General features: G+C 36.6%; 1 protein-coding gene across 3 annotated transcripts in view; it reads right to left on the bottom strand.

Annotated features, from left to right (window-relative positions):
- The window catches only part of GAB1 (GRB2 associated binding protein 1), a 153,395-nt gene that overhangs the window by 5,070 nt on the left and 130,610 nt on the right, over positions 1-17,715 (bottom strand). For 2 of the 3 annotated variants that reach the window (XM_019522139.1, XM_019522138.1), the window contains exons 7-11: positions 9,651-9,740; positions 6,480-6,573; positions 6,021-6,144; positions 2,954-3,076; positions 11-1,892 (exon numbers count right to left, since the gene is read on the bottom strand). In XM_019522139.1, the coding sequence (XP_019377684.1) occupies positions 1,734-1,892; positions 2,954-3,076; positions 6,021-6,144; positions 6,480-6,573; positions 9,651-9,740 (590 nt within the window). In that variant the 3' untranslated portion in view covers positions 11-1,733. The remainder of the gene's footprint in view (positions 1-10; positions 1,893-2,953; positions 3,077-6,020; positions 6,145-6,479; positions 6,574-9,650; positions 9,741-17,715) is intronic. The other variant, XM_019522140.1, reaches the window with a different exon arrangement.

The raw sequence follows: 17,715 nt of genomic DNA, 5'->3' as shown, positions 1-17,715 counted from the left end.
TAAAATTCACCTCAAAATGCATTGTGTTTAGTTTTTTTTAAAAAAAAAAAACATTCAAAGCATCAAAATATTGCTAATTTAAAAAGAACCCTTATTAAGAATGAGACAATTTACATACTGTAGATTGGGGGAAAATATTGTAAGTTAGGCACCGTACTGAGGCCAGCATTCCAGAAAAAAACAAAACAAAAAACCAAAACACATCTGTATGCTCATTCAACATTTTAAAAGTCTGGACCAAAAACAAAGAAAACAAAACAAAATCCATCAAGAGTTACTCAAGGGTATTTGTGTAAAAAAGTGTTAGTAAATTTTCAATCCAGACATAATAAATTTAACAAATCATTTACATAATTGAAGACCTCTATTTGCTTCTTGACAGCTAAATTAATTCTAAACCAAGGCAGACCATTATTTGAAACTGGCATAGTGAAAATGAAAGGATCACAGTACATAAAGCTTTAAATCCTGTACCAGGAAAGAACAACACATGGTGTATGAGGGGATCAGGTATAGTATCTATTTTTAGAAAAACAGAGATATAAAATATCAGTTGCATAGGGATTTAAATATAAGGCCAAGCAGGAGATTAAGTAAAGTAAAGATCATAGGAAGGGCACTATGGTGTCAATACATAGTATTTCCATTTGAATTACTGTCCAATTCAAAATCACAGTATCTTGCTAGTACTACAAACAGCGAATGTCAAACTGTCCTGTTAATCTCAAACTGAAAACCAAAAGTAGGACTTCTAAATAGTACAAAACTAAAGCTCATTGTCTAAACCTGATCAGAGTATTAGCACAACAGTGCTCAGTACGTACCTGATTATTTATATATTCTACCTTCTGTAAATAATATAAAGGTTATTTTTTTGTTAATAAGTATGAGATCACAACATTACTGCATGCCATCAGTGGTTTGCAGGCTTACTTGATATTTAATTATTTAGTCTTTAAAAGTGTAAGATCCTACCCTGCAGAATCTTCACCCAATGAACACAGAACACTGTCATTAATAAAATACAGTAGAAGATCTACCACTAACAACTAATGTATAAGCCAAAATTCTAGGTCTAAAACCAATAAAGTTCATTATTATTAACTCACAGCAATTTTTGTTAGGAAGGTAACCTGTAGACTTCCAAAGATTCCTTGCATGTATTAAATATAAAACAGTATGTAACTAATGGTCGTCTCTTGCCATTTCAAGTAGATTATTAAATTGTGAAACTATTTCTGCTAAATCAATTTTAAGTTGTTAAAATCAAGTTCAAACATTAATTTCCCATATCTACAAGTAGCTTAATTAACCTAAAATTGTAATGCATAGTACTGTAATAAAAAATTCTCAAAATGAATTAGGCATTACGGTACACTAATTATGAATACCTGAACCAACACTGTAACTGAAAAAGTGCATAAACTTAATAATACTACAAATGTGTTAAGTACAAGACAAAATGTTTCTGGGAGCTCAGGAATACTATTTTACAAGCTATTTACATTTTGTGAGTTATCCAGATGCCACAGAGCACAATACAGGATCTTAACATTTTTGCTGTATATGAAGAGTCCTTTAGCTCCCATCCTGTTCAGGTAGGAAGCTGTACACCGGTGAACTGTCAAGTACTATACAGTCAAGCAAAATTGCAGTTGTGGTTCAGTGTTTCTTCAAAATGCAGAATGACAAATGACACTCTTTTTTTGTTCTATGAAGAAAAAGCTGTATTTTCATTTTACATTTTTACTTGGTGTTTCAGATTCTGTAGACTGCCTCCCATCAGTCCATGCTTCTCGTGTGCTCTTCAGTGCTAGTGTTTTCTGCTGGTCAACCACAACGTAATCCACTCTTTCATCAGCCACACTGCTACCGGAACCACTGCTTTTTTTCTGGAAAAGAAATGGAGAGTGAAAAAGGAGGAAAATAAAAATAAATATACAATAAATTATAGCCAATTTAATTTATAACGGAGCTATGCATTTAATAAGGGCCAATCAGTCTTTTTAAAGGAAGTAATACTGTATGACAGACAGTGAAAGTATTATTTTCTTTTTAAATAATCTCACCTATCCAAATGGACAGTTAAGTGCTGAAAGTCATTGCATATAAAAACCTGGATTTTGTAACAAGATAGCAGGCAACACAGAGAACAACTCACAATTTTTGTTCATATTGGAAAAACATAGTTGAGATTTGAAAGATGTGAGGAGAGCCAGCATTGGGGTGGTATGTGTTTAAAGCCTGATACAAATATAACCTTTTAAAGATTTTAGTTTCCTTGGGGTTTTCTTTTGCAGGAAAGGAGAGAGAGCCTGTATATAATATTTAAGAGCTATGGGGAAGAACCCTCCAAGAGGATGTTTTGCTTAGTTAAATTTGCTCTAAGAGATGAAGAAACTTAGCTACCTGGACATTTGGAAATCTTATGCCCTCATAGACCAGTGTAAAATCCCAAGAGAAACCTGGAACAAGAATATCTCATATCCATTCCACAAGTCAGCATCTGTGGTCATGGAGAAGCACTAACTTTTAACAACACGAATTTCTGTGAAATTTTGCACAGCAGGGTCCCTATGGGGCTCTCTGACAGCTCATTCCTTAGTAGACTATCAGGGGACCTGTGTTTTGCTGCCCTCCACCTATACTGGAGGCAGGGAAGGAGGAAGAACAGAAGACTGTTGGATATTCCTGAATATTAGAATAGGTCTAACTTCCTCAGGGAAGAGTCAATTCTCTTCCACAAAAAATCCCTTGAATGGCAGCACACACTCAATGGCCTATGACTGACCATAGGCGGAGGTGAAGCTGCTGAGTAGGCTTTCTTTCTGAGACATGAGGAGCGAGTAGAAGAATCACACCTAATCTAGCAAACCTTAAGACACCTTCATTTTGAATATCAGAGCAACTGTAAAAAAAAAAAAAAAAAATTAAAGTTTTAAATTTTGTGTACCTTACGAGGTGGAGTAGATTTTCCAGAATCTAGATCCAAATCTAAATATTCTACTTGTTTATCTCCTTTAGGTTTTACCATAGGACTGCTTCCTCCATCAAGACTGTTGCTAGCAAACAGAATCTGAAATTATAATACAAATACAAATCAGCAACTATGAAAATTCTAAGTAGTACATGTACATGGAAGTAGTATGTCCATGCCTGTTAAAAACTGCCTCGACAGACAAGATTTGGGAACTGGTCAAAGAGCTGGTAAGCAATGCAGATTTTATAACTTGCCATTAATGAACTAGTATGCTAAACAGAAGTTAGGCTTAATTAGCGTTAAGTTTGGGACACAGAATCAAAAGACCAATTTAAGGCAGATGCTCCAAAACAGCTGTGCCTTTCACCTACACTATACATCCCTTTCAACAGTGTAAGTTAAAGACATAGTAAGGATTTTTGGACTGGCATACTGTGTCTCAAGTTTAACATTACTTAAAGGAAGACTCTTGAATTTTATTATATTAGTAATACAAATCATTTGAGAAACACCTGGCCTTTTAAAATTGTTAAAGTTTGAAAGATGATTTTGCATTTCATTCAAAAACTATCACGGTTAATTTAAAAGTCAAAAGGAATTATTATTCAGCTGATAAAACTTCAGGATTAAGATAACCAGGGAAACTTTGGGAAAGGCTACCTGACATGAACTAAATCATATGGCATGTACCTAGTTTTCAGTCAGCCCAGATTTTTACCACCTCACCTCCTCTGTCCTCTCCCATTCTGATCCCTCCCTCTTAACAGGTGTTATAGGAACAGTACAATAGAAGGACTCTTCTCTAAAAGATAAAGAAAAAAAGGAAGACAGAGGGCAGCAGTCAGCAAAAAATGAAGAGCAAGGCAGAAGGAAAGACAGAAAGGGTACGGCTGACAGCAACTTGAAAGAAAAACCTGAACATTGCTCATTTTACAAAATAAAACTGAAATATGACAGGTGGGAGCAGTATATTTAAGATGATGACAGAAAAGGATGAGAAAGTTAACACAGCTATTTCCCAAACCTCCAAGGAAATATTAGTGCATTTTAGAATAATGAACCTGAAACTTTATAGACATTACATGATTACTGGGAAATAAAATGCTTAATGGGTTAAATGCAGTTTTTATGTTTGCATGTTTGTTTTGAATTTCATTTTATTCCAGTATCATCAACTCTTTTTTTTTCCACTGTTGGGACAACATAAAACAAAACATAAAAATGGTTGGAATTTAAAACAAAAAACAAGAAAACCCGAGTTAATTAATATTGGATTTCTTTGTCAAGATGTTCTTTGAAAATTGTTTTTCTTTTAAGTTTCTGTTTTTGTATAGTTCATATTTAAATTATTAATGCTGTAGTTTTATCACTGCTTCTGGAAAGAGTGAAAACATATTATTCTGAATATAGAAAAGGACCTATACATATGATCAGATAAGCAGGAAATGTCTATTAAAAACAAAAACTTGAAATTTAGTTAAATGAAAACAAAATGTATTTTTGTACCACACTCAGGGAAAATTAAAAATGCAAGAAAGCAGAAAATATGAATAAATGGCTAGTTCATCTAGATATGGTATTAAAACAAATCATTTAAGGATTAAAATTAATTTTCTTAAGTGGCATCTTAAGAACACAGAGGGTGCATCTACAACTACAATTTACTGCGGAGTAGAATTGTTAGCTCCACAGTAAAGTGTCACCATCTACACATGCATCGGTATTAAGGTGCAGTAAACTAATTAACTCTTCCATAAGATAGTACTGTTGGGTACAGTACTATTTTATGGCAGAGTAATTCACTGCACTGGAATGCACCGGTAGACACTAACCAGGGGCATAGGTTGAGCATGGTCAGCCCAATCAGCCAGAGGCCTACTCTGCTCTGGCTCAATAGCTGCTGTCTTGGGTGCACGTGTAGACACTGTGCCCAGAAGCAGTTTACTCCAACTTGAACTGCTCTGGAGTTTATTGTTTGCATTACTCGCATGTGTAGAGGCACCCAGTAATACTAATTTTCAATTTCTAATTCTGCTAATTATTTACTTGTTGCCATAGCCAATTCATAATCTCAGTATCTCAATTTTCCACCTGTAAAATGGGATATTACTTCTTACTTACCCGTATTTCCCTCATGGGACTGCTAGAATTAGTTAATAATTTTATAGTGCTTTGAAGATGAAAAATGTCTGGAATTTTTTTTTTTTACTATAATCTCCACTAAATAGGGTTCTAAACAGTAAAAACTTGTAACAGATAAACAGAGACAAGCCTAGGCTGAAATTTATGGCTACAGCTATGAACTTTCCCGAAGTGAAGGGCCATTGTGAAGTAGGTTTTTGTGTAAGAACTCGGGATTTTTTTATTACTATGATGTTATTTTAAAATATTACTGCAAATTGTTTCTGTTTGTGAGACTCATGCATTATTCAGATACATTTCAAAGAATAATTATAAGTAACATACCAAGAGCTAATAGAGTCAACACTCTAAATAAAATTAAACTAAATTTATACACTGTAACTAATTCTTAAAAACAAAGCTCTATCAGAAATAAAAGATAGAAAAATTGAACATGAAATATCAATAAACATTTCCTATGATTCTCATTCTTTCCATTTTTCTTTGAAATACGTTAACTTGTAAAATTACATTCTAAAAAGCCTTTAAATGTAGTTGAAGAATACTAGCATAATTTTTTCCCTACTGATAATGTGCAACTGTCCTGACACACAGTTTAGAAGCAAAGATGACAGAAAGAAGAAAGTCCTTGGGAAAGAATACATTTTAAACACTTTGAACAAAAGGTCTTCAGATTTGTTCCATGCATACTAACCTGGCCTTTTACTAAATGAGCAATTCTAGCCTTAAATTGCTTAATAATACCCTATTAAAATAAAGCAAACATTCTAATTCATTGAGGTATGTATCTAGAAAAAAGAAAAGAAAGGGCTGTTGGTTGACAAAAAGGATTTTTGTTTGCATGTTTTAAAAGTAAGGCCTGCACCGGAAGAGTAGTTAAGATGTAGATATTACATACTGGGTCTTCAGTGGACTGATTGGGATTCATGGAAACATAATTCTCTTCACTGTCGTGCGAGTCACTGCTGGAAGTTGTGCTATGAACTGAATCCGGTCTGGGAGACATAGGAAACCTGGAGGAGCTAATTACCAGGAATTATTTTACAAACAATAAAACTTGAATATTTTAAAACTCCTGGTAAACAAAAAAGAAATAAGTATATTAGAGTTTAAATTCTTACATCAGGTTTACCAGAGTTGCATTTTCCGGTTATACACTGCTCTTTATATTCAAAACACTTCACTGTACAACAAACACACATACAGCTGACATATTTATGGGCACACATGCATACATACTTCAAAAGGAAAGTCTCTGCTACAGAAGCTAAGAAAAAGGAAAGATCATACAGATGTTCATTAACACTCTCTTCAAAGAAAACAAATAATCTAAAATAAGAAAAGTTATGAGACTTACTCTCGTGCAAAACTTCTGGTGATAGGAGATCTAACAGGGGCTTGTAATTCCTCCCACTCAGGCAGAGGTTTTATTTCTAGTGGAGCTGGTTTTACTAACATAAGAAAAAGACAATTTTAAAGTACAGAATATTTCAAAACAAAGTCAAGTTCATCAGTTTTTGAAATATTATGCTGTCTACAGGTAAATATGTTTTATAATTTGCCAACGAGTAAGATTTCTCAGTTAGACCCAAAATACCCACACTTATCACTAAAAGTTGTTTAGTTCTCAAAGAGATTTCTGAGCCACTGTATGTTGTCCATATTTTTAAGTTTTCCAAATAATTAGAATCCTGCTAATAACAGGAACTACTATAATTTAAGAATTTGGAAGTAGCACGTTTATATGCAGTTCTATTCTGAAAAGAGAACTTGAATACGACACAGGAATGTTTTACATATATTGTGCTACGACTTATTGTATGGGCTCAGTTCACAAGTAAAAAGGTGGGGTTGGTTGTTTGTCTTTTCTTAAAGTGCCAGTATGCCATCTCTAGGTCTGACATATTTTCTCATGGACTTCTGGTACTGAAAATATTTTGCAGACCCAGTTGTGCCCTCATGCGGGTGAAAGTGATGGCAGAACCAAGCTCTGAAATTGGAATTTAGTCAAAGAATTTGAGGTACGAGTCAGAGGTGTTCCGGCTCTCTTCAGTGCTTAACTGAAAAGAAGAAGGAACATATTTCCCTCAGTAGTATCAGATGAAAGGATTCTTAAAAAGCTGTAACTGTAAATACAGTTTTCAGGGTAGGACCACACCTTCCTAATGACACGTTAAATTAAGCATAATTGAATTCAAAATAGGAAAAAGGCCCCCAAACGTTGTAAAACAAGTATTTGTAACCATTTCAAAAACTCAGTTTCACTCTTTTAAGACTCTTAGGGAAGTATGTATAGTCAGACTTGAGAAGGTAATTATTCTAAAGTATCTAATGCTTTTCCTCCCCACAAAATACACAACATTTAGTATAAACTACAAAAGAATTGATGAAGCTGATCAATTTCTATAGATCAAAATGTTTACTGAGAACAAATTTCAGACAGATAAAAACTAGTTCATACACAGTAAAATCCATAGTAAATGACCATACAAGAGAAAGACAAAAAAGTCGATTAAAAAAGGTAGTTTTCTTGCAAGGGAGAAAAACTTGTATTTGATATATTTGTCAATACTTTGAGGTAGTCTTTTAAGATAAAGGACTAATCTTAACAGGTTTCTTATATTTCAGTGTAACTATTTATTTAAATTAAATTTTATGGACCACATCATGTTGGAAGTGTTGGAATTAATCACGCTTAACTACTCTTCAGTGCAACTGAAATGCTGTAGGAGTGGCCAATTTGAAACACAAGATGCACTAGTATACTTGAGTAATTTATGGTGAAACAGATTTTGCCACCTTAACTCACATATCCTGGTGCCTTATTCATCAGGTAGTCTTACTGATTTTTTAAAAGGGTTCTCAAATCATTTATTTCCAAAGGACTACACAAGGAATGGGGTGTTATTCCACAGGAGTTAGGGTGACAGAAGCAGAGTTTATGCAAGTCATGCCATGGTATGGATGAGTGGCATTAGAAGATACCAGCACAGCTCATGTGCTTTATAAAGGGACAAGGAACCAGCACTTGTGGCAGAGGTGGTATCTTTTATTAGACCAACTAGATATTTGCAAAAAATATCTTTATAAATGGACAGACATCACGGCAACTGCACTCAATAGCCCAAGTACAACTCTGTAGTAGAAATGAGCATGGGCCGGATCCAATGCCACGTGAAGCTAGTTTTTGCATAAGCTTCAGAGGTTTTTAGATTAGCTGTAAGTGCATCTTATAAGGTGATCAAGTGTGCCGTTATAAAATGTTTGACAATTTAAAATTTCTCATTACCCATATGATTGTGAAGGGGACCAGCTCTGTTAGCATACACCGTAAGCCAGTCAAACTCTACAACTGTAATGATTATTTTTGAAGTATAAAACAAATCACTGTACTAATATACAGGATCAATTTTTTTGGCTGCACTTCACTGTTTAGTCAATGGCAAGAAAACATTAAATGGCAATATCAGCATTAGCTCTTAACCATAAATTATTTGAATTGATACATGGGTAGGCCATTTAGACTTACTTCTAAAGAAACAGATACAAAACTAAATCCAAAATATGAGCAGATCAAAGCTTGTATATTACTGTATTTACTTGAATCCAAGGGGCGGGGGAGAATTCCCTCACCTTGGATTCGAGTACAAAGTGGGAGGTGGGCGGCTGCTGCGGCTCAGGCTCTGGCCTACAGTCAGAGTCTCCAACCCCTCTGTCACTTGCTCCCCTCCACCTCTGTCCCACCACCTGCCCCTTTCCCACTGCCATTGCTTACCCTCAAGTCATGTCTCCAGCTCTGGTCCTTCTCTGGCCCAGGGCATCGAACACGTGGTGGTTCTGGTCCCTGCCTGGCCAAGCAACCATGGCAGTGGCATGTGACAGCTCCGGCCCTAGCTCCAGCTCCACCCACGGCCGGGGCCAGAACCAGCATGTGCTCCATGCCTCAGGCCAGAGCCAGAGTGGTGGGAAGTGCTGCAAGGATTGGAAGGGGGTAAGCCAGGAGCTGGGAGGTGCAGGCACCAGGGGTTAGGCAGCAGGAAGGGGAAGCAGCAGGGGGCATGCTGGCAGGGTGACAAGTGGCCGGGGGGCAAGGGCCATAGATCAAGCCACTTTGACTTTGACTTCCCAGCCACTTGCCCCCCTACCGCCTTCCTCTTACCATTGCTTGCCACCCTGCAGTGGTGTCGGGTCAGGGGAAAATTTAAGATTGATCCTACAATAATTAGGTTCTAAACATGGAAAATTATAACAAATTTATAAATTTTTCATGCACAGAATCTAATTATTGGGGGTCATCTTACATTTGAAGTCATCTTGGTTTCAGGTAAATACAGTAATTTCTGGTACCGCTTTAAATACAAGGATATAAGGATGTTTCCCCTTGCATAGGAAAAAAAATGGTTTTCAAGGAAAATGTGTCCATGGTCTCAGCTTACAACAGTAGTCATGATAATGCCTTATGAGAGCTTAACCTGTAGAAAAACATTTTTACAAAGCTCCATACAACATGCAATGCTAAAGTACATACCCTTTCTTCTTGTAGTAAAGTCACCTATGGTTTGTGAATCAGTTCGCTCTAAACCATGTGGTTTAGGTCTTAAAATTTTAGGACTTTGACCTAATTGGTAAAAAGAAGACTCGCTTAATATAATGTTATTTTGATAACTGGAAAAATGGAATTCTTTAAATAGGCAGCAGAACCCCTTGCAGAAAGGTTAACTTTGGAAGCATAAGCAAGCTGCTGAGGGAGAGTTTTACAGCCTGGCTAGGTCTCATGCTAGCACTTAAGCACCACACTTGAAAGGAGCAAAACACTGCATGCAAGAAGCTCGTCTGAAGTAAGCAAGATTTACGTACCAGGTACTAAGCCAGTTTAGTTATTTCTGTGTTAATTAGGATTTTCAAAAGTAGAATATTTTTTCAAATGTCATGTTAGAGGAATATCTAACGTGATGTGAAGAATGGTTATCCTTCATATGTAGCAGAAGAAATAGTTATGGCTACTTTAAATCACTTTAAATGATATTAAACATTTCTTAGCCTGTGATATTCTTCTTAGCATAGATATTCCTTTAGAGACCCTATGAGGCCCTATTATATTTCGTTTAGAGGATGAAATCTTTTAGTAGTCCTTTCACATATTGTATCTGTTGACTCTGTTCTCAAAGCCCTGTATTCTATCTGGGCCACTCACTGGCTGTGTATAAATGACACACTACTGCAGATCCACAGAAAATCTTCCCTGAGGTCAATGGGAGATTTGCATAAAGGTGAGTCTTTATATAGTAAATAAAAACATTTTTCTAAAGTCTGGGTGTCTAAAATTAAGAAACCCAACTGTTAGGTGCTAATTTTCAGAGAGCTAATTTTAAGCACCCAGGTTTAAACCATTTGACAGAAACTTTTAGCTATGTATTAATTATTCTGTACCTCACTGATATTCATCTTTTATTGATATGCTGAGACACAGCAAGCACATGTTCACAGGTCATCTTAAGGACCATGTGTTTTCTGCCTTTCTTGTTCTTATCCTTCTTTTCTCCCTTTAAGTTCCCTTTCCCTTCCTTGTCTTTGTGGCTCAAGAAAATCTCAAATTTGTTCTTTTTTTTGCCTGGGGGCAATCATTCACTGTCCTATCTGCAATACTAATAATCAGCAATAAAATAGTTACTTCTTAAGTTTAAAGCATCACCACCAGCAATTTAAGTGAATTAGATTACTGGGGGCAGTAAGGCATTCACAGCTTTTGTTCTAGGCTGTCTGCACACTCAGGAAGAACAGCACTGCCTTGGTGCATTTTTGGTTCATGTATAAAACATTCAGTTTTAACCCTGAAACTGGGTACAGCTTATTTAATTTAAAGCTTGAGATTCAGTATAATTCCAGATGTCCCACAGGACACAAATAGATAAGGGCCATGCAGCCAATGACACACATTACATATATCCGGACACCGGCTGGACTTTTGGCTTAATGTAAGCACTGGACTTTAAAACATGTCAAATAATAGGTGCTGGTTTTGGTGTTTCACATGGATAGAATTACTACAAAACTAACTATAATATTACCTAGCTTCAGGGGTGGTGCCAGCCTGTTCCTGGTGGGGGGGCTGAGCCAGGAGCACCACGCCTCTGCGGACAGGAACGGGGTGGGCTCAGTTGCGTGGGGTTAGTGGGCAGCAATGGCGGCACTAGAAGGGGGGGCTAAGGGGTGGGAGGGCCAAGGTGAATTTTGGGGTGGCTACAGCCCTTCCCAACCACACTCCGTCCCGGGCCACCCCTGCCTAGCTCTCATATTGCACTTTTCATTTACAGATCTCAAGCAGTTTTTGAAGGCAGTCACCATCATAGAGATGTGTAAAATGGGAGAACTATGACAAAAATGACTTTCCAAAGATCACCTAGTAGTTCAGTGGCAAATTGCTTCATAAATATAAAAGAATTACTCCCAGTTTTGCAGGGCTGGGCCCAAAGCATCCCCAGTCTTTTCAACTCCTGTGATCGAAAAAGTTTGGGGCCAAAGCAATGGTTTAAGGAAACATATTGTGCTGTTATCAAATTGCCAGGGTGATGCAGTTTCTCCATGCTAATACATTAAACATTTCAAGTTTTTGTACAACTTTTTGCAAAGAAAATCATATTGGACCCCATCCTACTTTGCCTCCAAGATATCTGAGTGGCACTTGAACCCCTCTTAGGCACTTAAGTCACTTAAAACAATCCAGATTCACCCAGTACCACAGCCTGAATTTCAGTGTGTAAACAAATGGTGAAAAATTTCTTTTTAATAATACACGGTATTAGTAATCCTGTTTAATATAATTTTAAGTTGGTTTTATACCATGCCACAAAGATTCCATTTAATTTATGTATGAAATATTTTGGAATATAAATATTTGCAATGGGGCTTTTGGGATATTAATACTTGCAATATGATTTTAAAGCAGGAGTGTTTAGTTTTATGAAAAAGGATGTTAAAACTGTCAAATAGAAAGAGTACTCATGGGTCTGGTGTCAGAATGTACTCAAAGATGCATGATTTTTTCCCCTGGCCTTTCAGGCTGAGTATCAATGCTCCTTTTGTCTGAGAAATTGTCAGGACCTACCGCTATTTGGCACAGTCTGTTTTTATATCCAACAATGATTTAAATTAAAAAATAGAAGCCTTCCTCATGTGTTTCTCTTCCTTAGTTTTCTGTAGTAAACACAGTGGGAAAGTTAGTATTCAAAAGTACAACTGTACATTCTTAAATTGAAACAGATGTAACCTAACATTTTTAGTTTTATAACATAAGCTCTTTAGGCTAAATGGCCAGTCATCCAGGGGTAAACTTCAGGACACAGTCCCAGATACTCCACAGACCTTCAGAACTAGAGGTCCATTTACAACACTACTGTTTCCAGTTAGTGACAGCCACCTCCCAAGCCAGAAACAGCATAACTGTGTCCACACAACACTGTACAGTTCTTCTGAGGCAGAGCTGCCTAGTCTAAGTCCAGCCTCACATTCATACAGCTATGCTGTTTCCAATTCAGGAAATAACCTGTGGCTACCTTTTGAAGCTTGAAGTAGTATAGCTGCAGCCATACGGCATGTAGCGGCATTGTGTTATGCTCTCTCCACAGATGCAGCCTGGCACTCATCTTGGACCAGTTTTTCAAATTCAAGACAAATGGCAGAGAGAAACTGCAACCTTAAAAACTAGGGAAGTTTTGGAAGGTTTAGGATGGTCACTTCATCTTTTTGTTTTTGGGTATAATTTGGAGCACAGTGGGCTACATGAGATGCTAATAGCAACGTGTAGTCAAGTGCTAGGCAAAAACTGCTAATACACTACTACACAGTAGTATTAGACTACTGCACAGTGTCACTAAAAACCCCTGCGCCAGCACTACTGCGCAGTAGCGTGTCACCGCACATTGATTTAGTACTTGGTTATCCAAGTACTAAACTTAATGTGCTGTAACTCTGGTGCATTAAAGAACATGCAGACATGCCCACTGTCACTGAAACAAAATAAAACAAATAAAGAGTAAAAATCAATGAATTTTGTTAAAGGAGGGAATTTTCTGTTTAGATATTATTGAATGTTCTGACACAGCCATTGCCTACAATGGATTTCATATCAGGAAAGAGGACCTGTACATGCTATTTAAGTTACCAGTTATTTGGAACTTAAATTAAAAAGTTAATCTCACAGTATGATATAAAATATAAACAAATACACAATCTGATAACAGTTTCCTGGCCAAAAGGGCTCCCTTTCTCCCAAACCGCCAAGGAGATTGCAAGCAGAATGCTATGGAACTGCTTTATTTGGAATGGGACTGCAGGGAAGAAAGCTTGTATTCAGCAATATAGGCATCCCAAACAACTGGTGATTTGTCTCTTAATGTTTTCAGGGGGAAACTGCATTATCAGAGGATACAGGAATTCAGAGTCTTTCTTTGAAAAAAAATGAAAAAAACAAAAATATATACAAGGGAAACTGCAGTTTGCAGCTGGGGGTCTTGGTATTCCAGCAAAGCATTCTGGATTTTCTACTGCTCTTTGCCTTTAAAACATAGTTCAAGATCTTTATTCTATAGATTTTATGATCTAGTACCTGTTCTGTGAAGCCCTCTCATAAGAAGTGTAAGATCCTGGGCACGTGGTCCTAAATAAAGAACTAAAAATATTCCAGTGCTGGCTTCCTCTACAGCAATATCCTGCCAAGGTGGATACAATTAATAGCAGGTGCTGGCCCTTTGTACCACCAAACTCATATCCATTTTCTTAATAGGATTAGACACCAAATGGAGATAGAATTATGATGTCCAGACAACTGTCTTAGATGGATCCTGTTTTCTCTTTGCCTTAAAGACAGCCAGAAAAGCTAGAAATCAGTCAGAAACAACCCAAGCAGATGGAACCAACTAAAATAAGTTGTCTAAAGACAAAAAATGTCACTTCCAGCATCACTATTTTGTCTAAAATTTCTCAAAATACTTTCCTGCACAGCATCAGTTACTTTTAGATATTCCAGAAATGAAGAAGAATGAGTTAGGAAAGGAAGACTCTGAATCTAAATAAGCCTTTTCACAGAAACTTGTATCTAAAGTTCATTGGTATTCATAAAGTATTTGCTAAATACCACAAAACCTATTCAGTGAATACCAATGCATTTAATCATGACCTTTCCTAATCTGCTAGTAATTCTATATATGTCTATATTTAAATAAGCCTCAAAACTGTAGTGTTTATTGGTCAAGAGTACTGGAGCTTCACTTCAGGTTCATAAAGCATGTGGGATATTACTTTGAGATAGCTCCTCATGTTCTATACAACTGTGTGGAATGGCTGATTTGCTAGGAAACAGTTCTGGTTTTTTTAATGTTTTTAATTAAACACTGTGTTAAGGGTATGTAAAACCTGAGGGCAAACATGCTAACTTGTAGGCTAGGAATATTACCTAGCCTGTTTCATGCTAAAGAACAGGAACCCACTTATCTAAATACATAAGGATGAGAGGAAAATCCTATCAGAGGAAGTGTTATCAGTATTCTTTCATTCCTTCTCTCCCCCATATTTTAAAGTTATACATTAGTATCTTTAAAAACAGTTAGTAAAACAAGGTCTAAAGGGCTTGGGGATTTTGTTTAGTCTGTTTAAGCCACATTTTCTTTATTTGATACCTTTTGTCTCTATCCATCTAACTTCACTTGCGTCTGGAATTCATTTAACCGTGATGTAAAAAAAATCTCTTGGAACTGTTTAATCTTTAGGATTAAGCTTTTTGTAAGAGCAACTCATAGCTGTAGGTAAAGAATTGCTTGACCACAGCAAAGAGCTATGCAAACTACAGAGAAATTACCTTTAAATCTTATTTCCTAGAAAACAATCTACTGCAAGTAACTTTAAACTGCCATGAGAGAAGCCTGGATTCACTTCTAGATAGTTACTGTTGGGCCCACAGACTAGTTCAAAAGGGCTGGCCCACTCAGGGACTGGGAGGAGGCACAAAAATATGCATCTTTTTATCTCTAAACAGAAAAAAAGCAGTACCTTGACTGGAAAAGTATCATTTGAAAAGGATAGATACTTTTCTTAAAAAACAAACAAACATAAAAGATAAATATTAACTGCATCCCACTGTGAAAAATAACGTCAACACTAAAAGCTTCATACTTCAATCTGCAATTCAAATTAGCTTTGCTAATTAACATTATCATTTACTGCAGTTTTATTCCTGCTGTGTTCTACCCTAGAACATGCATCGTTTTCAATTCTGTAGGTTAGAATCCAGAATTCTGCATTCTTGCAGTGTTGCCAAATCTCAGTGATTTTACTGAAGTTTTCCTAAAGTCCCAGCTTCTGATGTCATACTATGTAAGAGCTTCAACTTTGATCCCTTTAAAAAAAAAGTGAGGCACTGTTCTATGGAAGGCTCAACAATCCAACATACAAAATGAAAGAACCTATTTTTTAAAGTTCTCATTAACTGAGAATAATTACGAGTTGCTAAAACTGTTGTTTGTGATGCAGGGGCAACAAAAGAATGTAGTTTTGAGTACTTTGCAAAATATTAAGTTATGAAACCAAAACAACCACCACCACCACCACTACCACAAAATCATTTATCTATACTGAAAACATAATTTTGACTGCTATTTGTACAGTCATGTTTCAGACTAGCACCCCATTTAAAGATGTTCCAAGATGTATTTTAGTGATGCATTAGCACACTGACTTGGGCAAGAAAGAAATGCTATGTTGGCATCCTTGACTTTTTCTTTAGAATGGTGCTTCTGACATCAAAATAGTCATAATGTATAAAACTGGATGCAAGTATATAGTGTGAAAACTGTACAATGGGATGCTTATAACAACATTTCATGACTGAAGGGGGTCCAAAATGCTACATGAAGTCGATATTTTTCTTGTGTGCTTTTCAAAAAGTGTATGTACTGTAAAAATTAACAACTATCCGCAGGTGAGGAAGACTGTTATTACAACAGGACTAAGTGTAGTACTTCTAAACAATACCAATACTTCTAGCTGGCATGTATAAGAGATTTCATTTAAAATTCCTTCTTTAAATGGTGGTTATAACCTAAATTACATTTTAAAATATTGGCAACTTCTACAGAATGAAATCCAGTGAGAAGATATCATTAAATTTTCATAAAAAAAGAAACAGCCACATTTTAAAGGAAGTCCTCATATTTGTGGCCTGACCAGATATGAATTATGTCAAATAACAGCATAGACAAGAAAAATACATAAAGAACCAGCTTTAGCATCCCTGTTTTAAAATTACCCTTAAGTAAGCCACACTTGAAAAAGCAACCACAAGAACCAACTCAAAAAGAAAAGTCTGTTTCATCTTTTTCTCCATAGGTACAACTGGGTAGGTTTTCCTTTCTAGGAACAGAAATATGTTTAGCACTGCCTCTAAATGTGGCAAGGCAAAATTCTGCATCAAATTCTGTTGTCCCCAAGTCACTATTGCAACATTAGGATCTATACTGGGGGAAACAGAGCAAAATTTGGCCTCATACTTTTTTAGGTGGCCTTTTTGAAAACCAAATAAATCACAGTCTTCTTTGCATGCGTCTTTATATTTACATATGCTACTTAAGTAGGGACCTACTTAACTCGTGGTAAGACAAAGCCATTTTAGCACTTTGCTCACAAAAAGAAAGGTTGATTTTGCAGGCATTTCCCAGTGGGCCTACCCCTCACTGTTGACTTGTGGAGAGGCCCCGCCATCAACCACAGATGGTTGGAGAGGTCCCACTATCACCACAGACATTCAGTGACAGATTTAGGCTTAAGATACTTAAGCTACAGCATAGACCTCACAATATGAGGAGCCTCTAAATAAGAAAAAAAAACAAACACTGGATGTTTTCACTCTAATATGACAAAAATATACATATATTGGCTCCACAGTTATACATATTGAGTTCACAAATTTGTGCAAAATAACAATAATTCATCTTAAAATTTCATGAAAATCCATTTTTGTGGATTTCATGGATTATTTTCATTGTATGGGGCCTCTCAAACTGGATATTGTTTAGGGCCTCAGCATGTCATAATCTGGCACTGGAGACAGTCACTAAATCTCAAACACACAAGACAATGAATTGTCTAAGTACTGCAGTAAGTATCGGGAGATTCTAAAATAGTGTATTATATGAATGATACACTTTTTTCTCTGGGTTGATTTCACAGGAAAAAAATTGCAGCTGATGGAATGATCCTGGATACGCCAGTTTTTAGACGTCTACCTGACCATTTTTAGCCCTGCCCATACTTGGTGGATGTATGCGTATGCAAATACGTGCAGTAGGCCTACTCAGTGGATGGGCATGTTCATGGCTACATGGACAAAAGTCCCAGAAAAAGAAAAGAGGGTGGAAAAGTGGGAGCCGTCCCCTATTACTAAAGCAGTTATGGCACTTGCCTAAGAAGCTGGAAGTGCAAGGTTCAGATTCTAGGCCTCCCTCACCCAAACAGGATTTGAACCTATATTTCTCAGACTTTCCTGCATAAATGCTCCATCCACAACACCACAGACTAGGCATTAACTAGATGCTTCTCAAACA

The sequence above is a fragment of the Gavialis gangeticus genome, unplaced genomic scaffold (genome assembly GCF_001723915.1).
Source record: "Gavialis gangeticus isolate Ggan-Ray unplaced genomic scaffold, GavGan_comp1, whole genome shotgun sequence".
NCBI classification, from domain to species: domain Eukaryota; kingdom Metazoa; phylum Chordata; order Crocodylia; family Gavialidae; genus Gavialis; species Gavialis gangeticus.
This window is presented reverse-complemented; position numbering and strand designations above follow the sequence as displayed.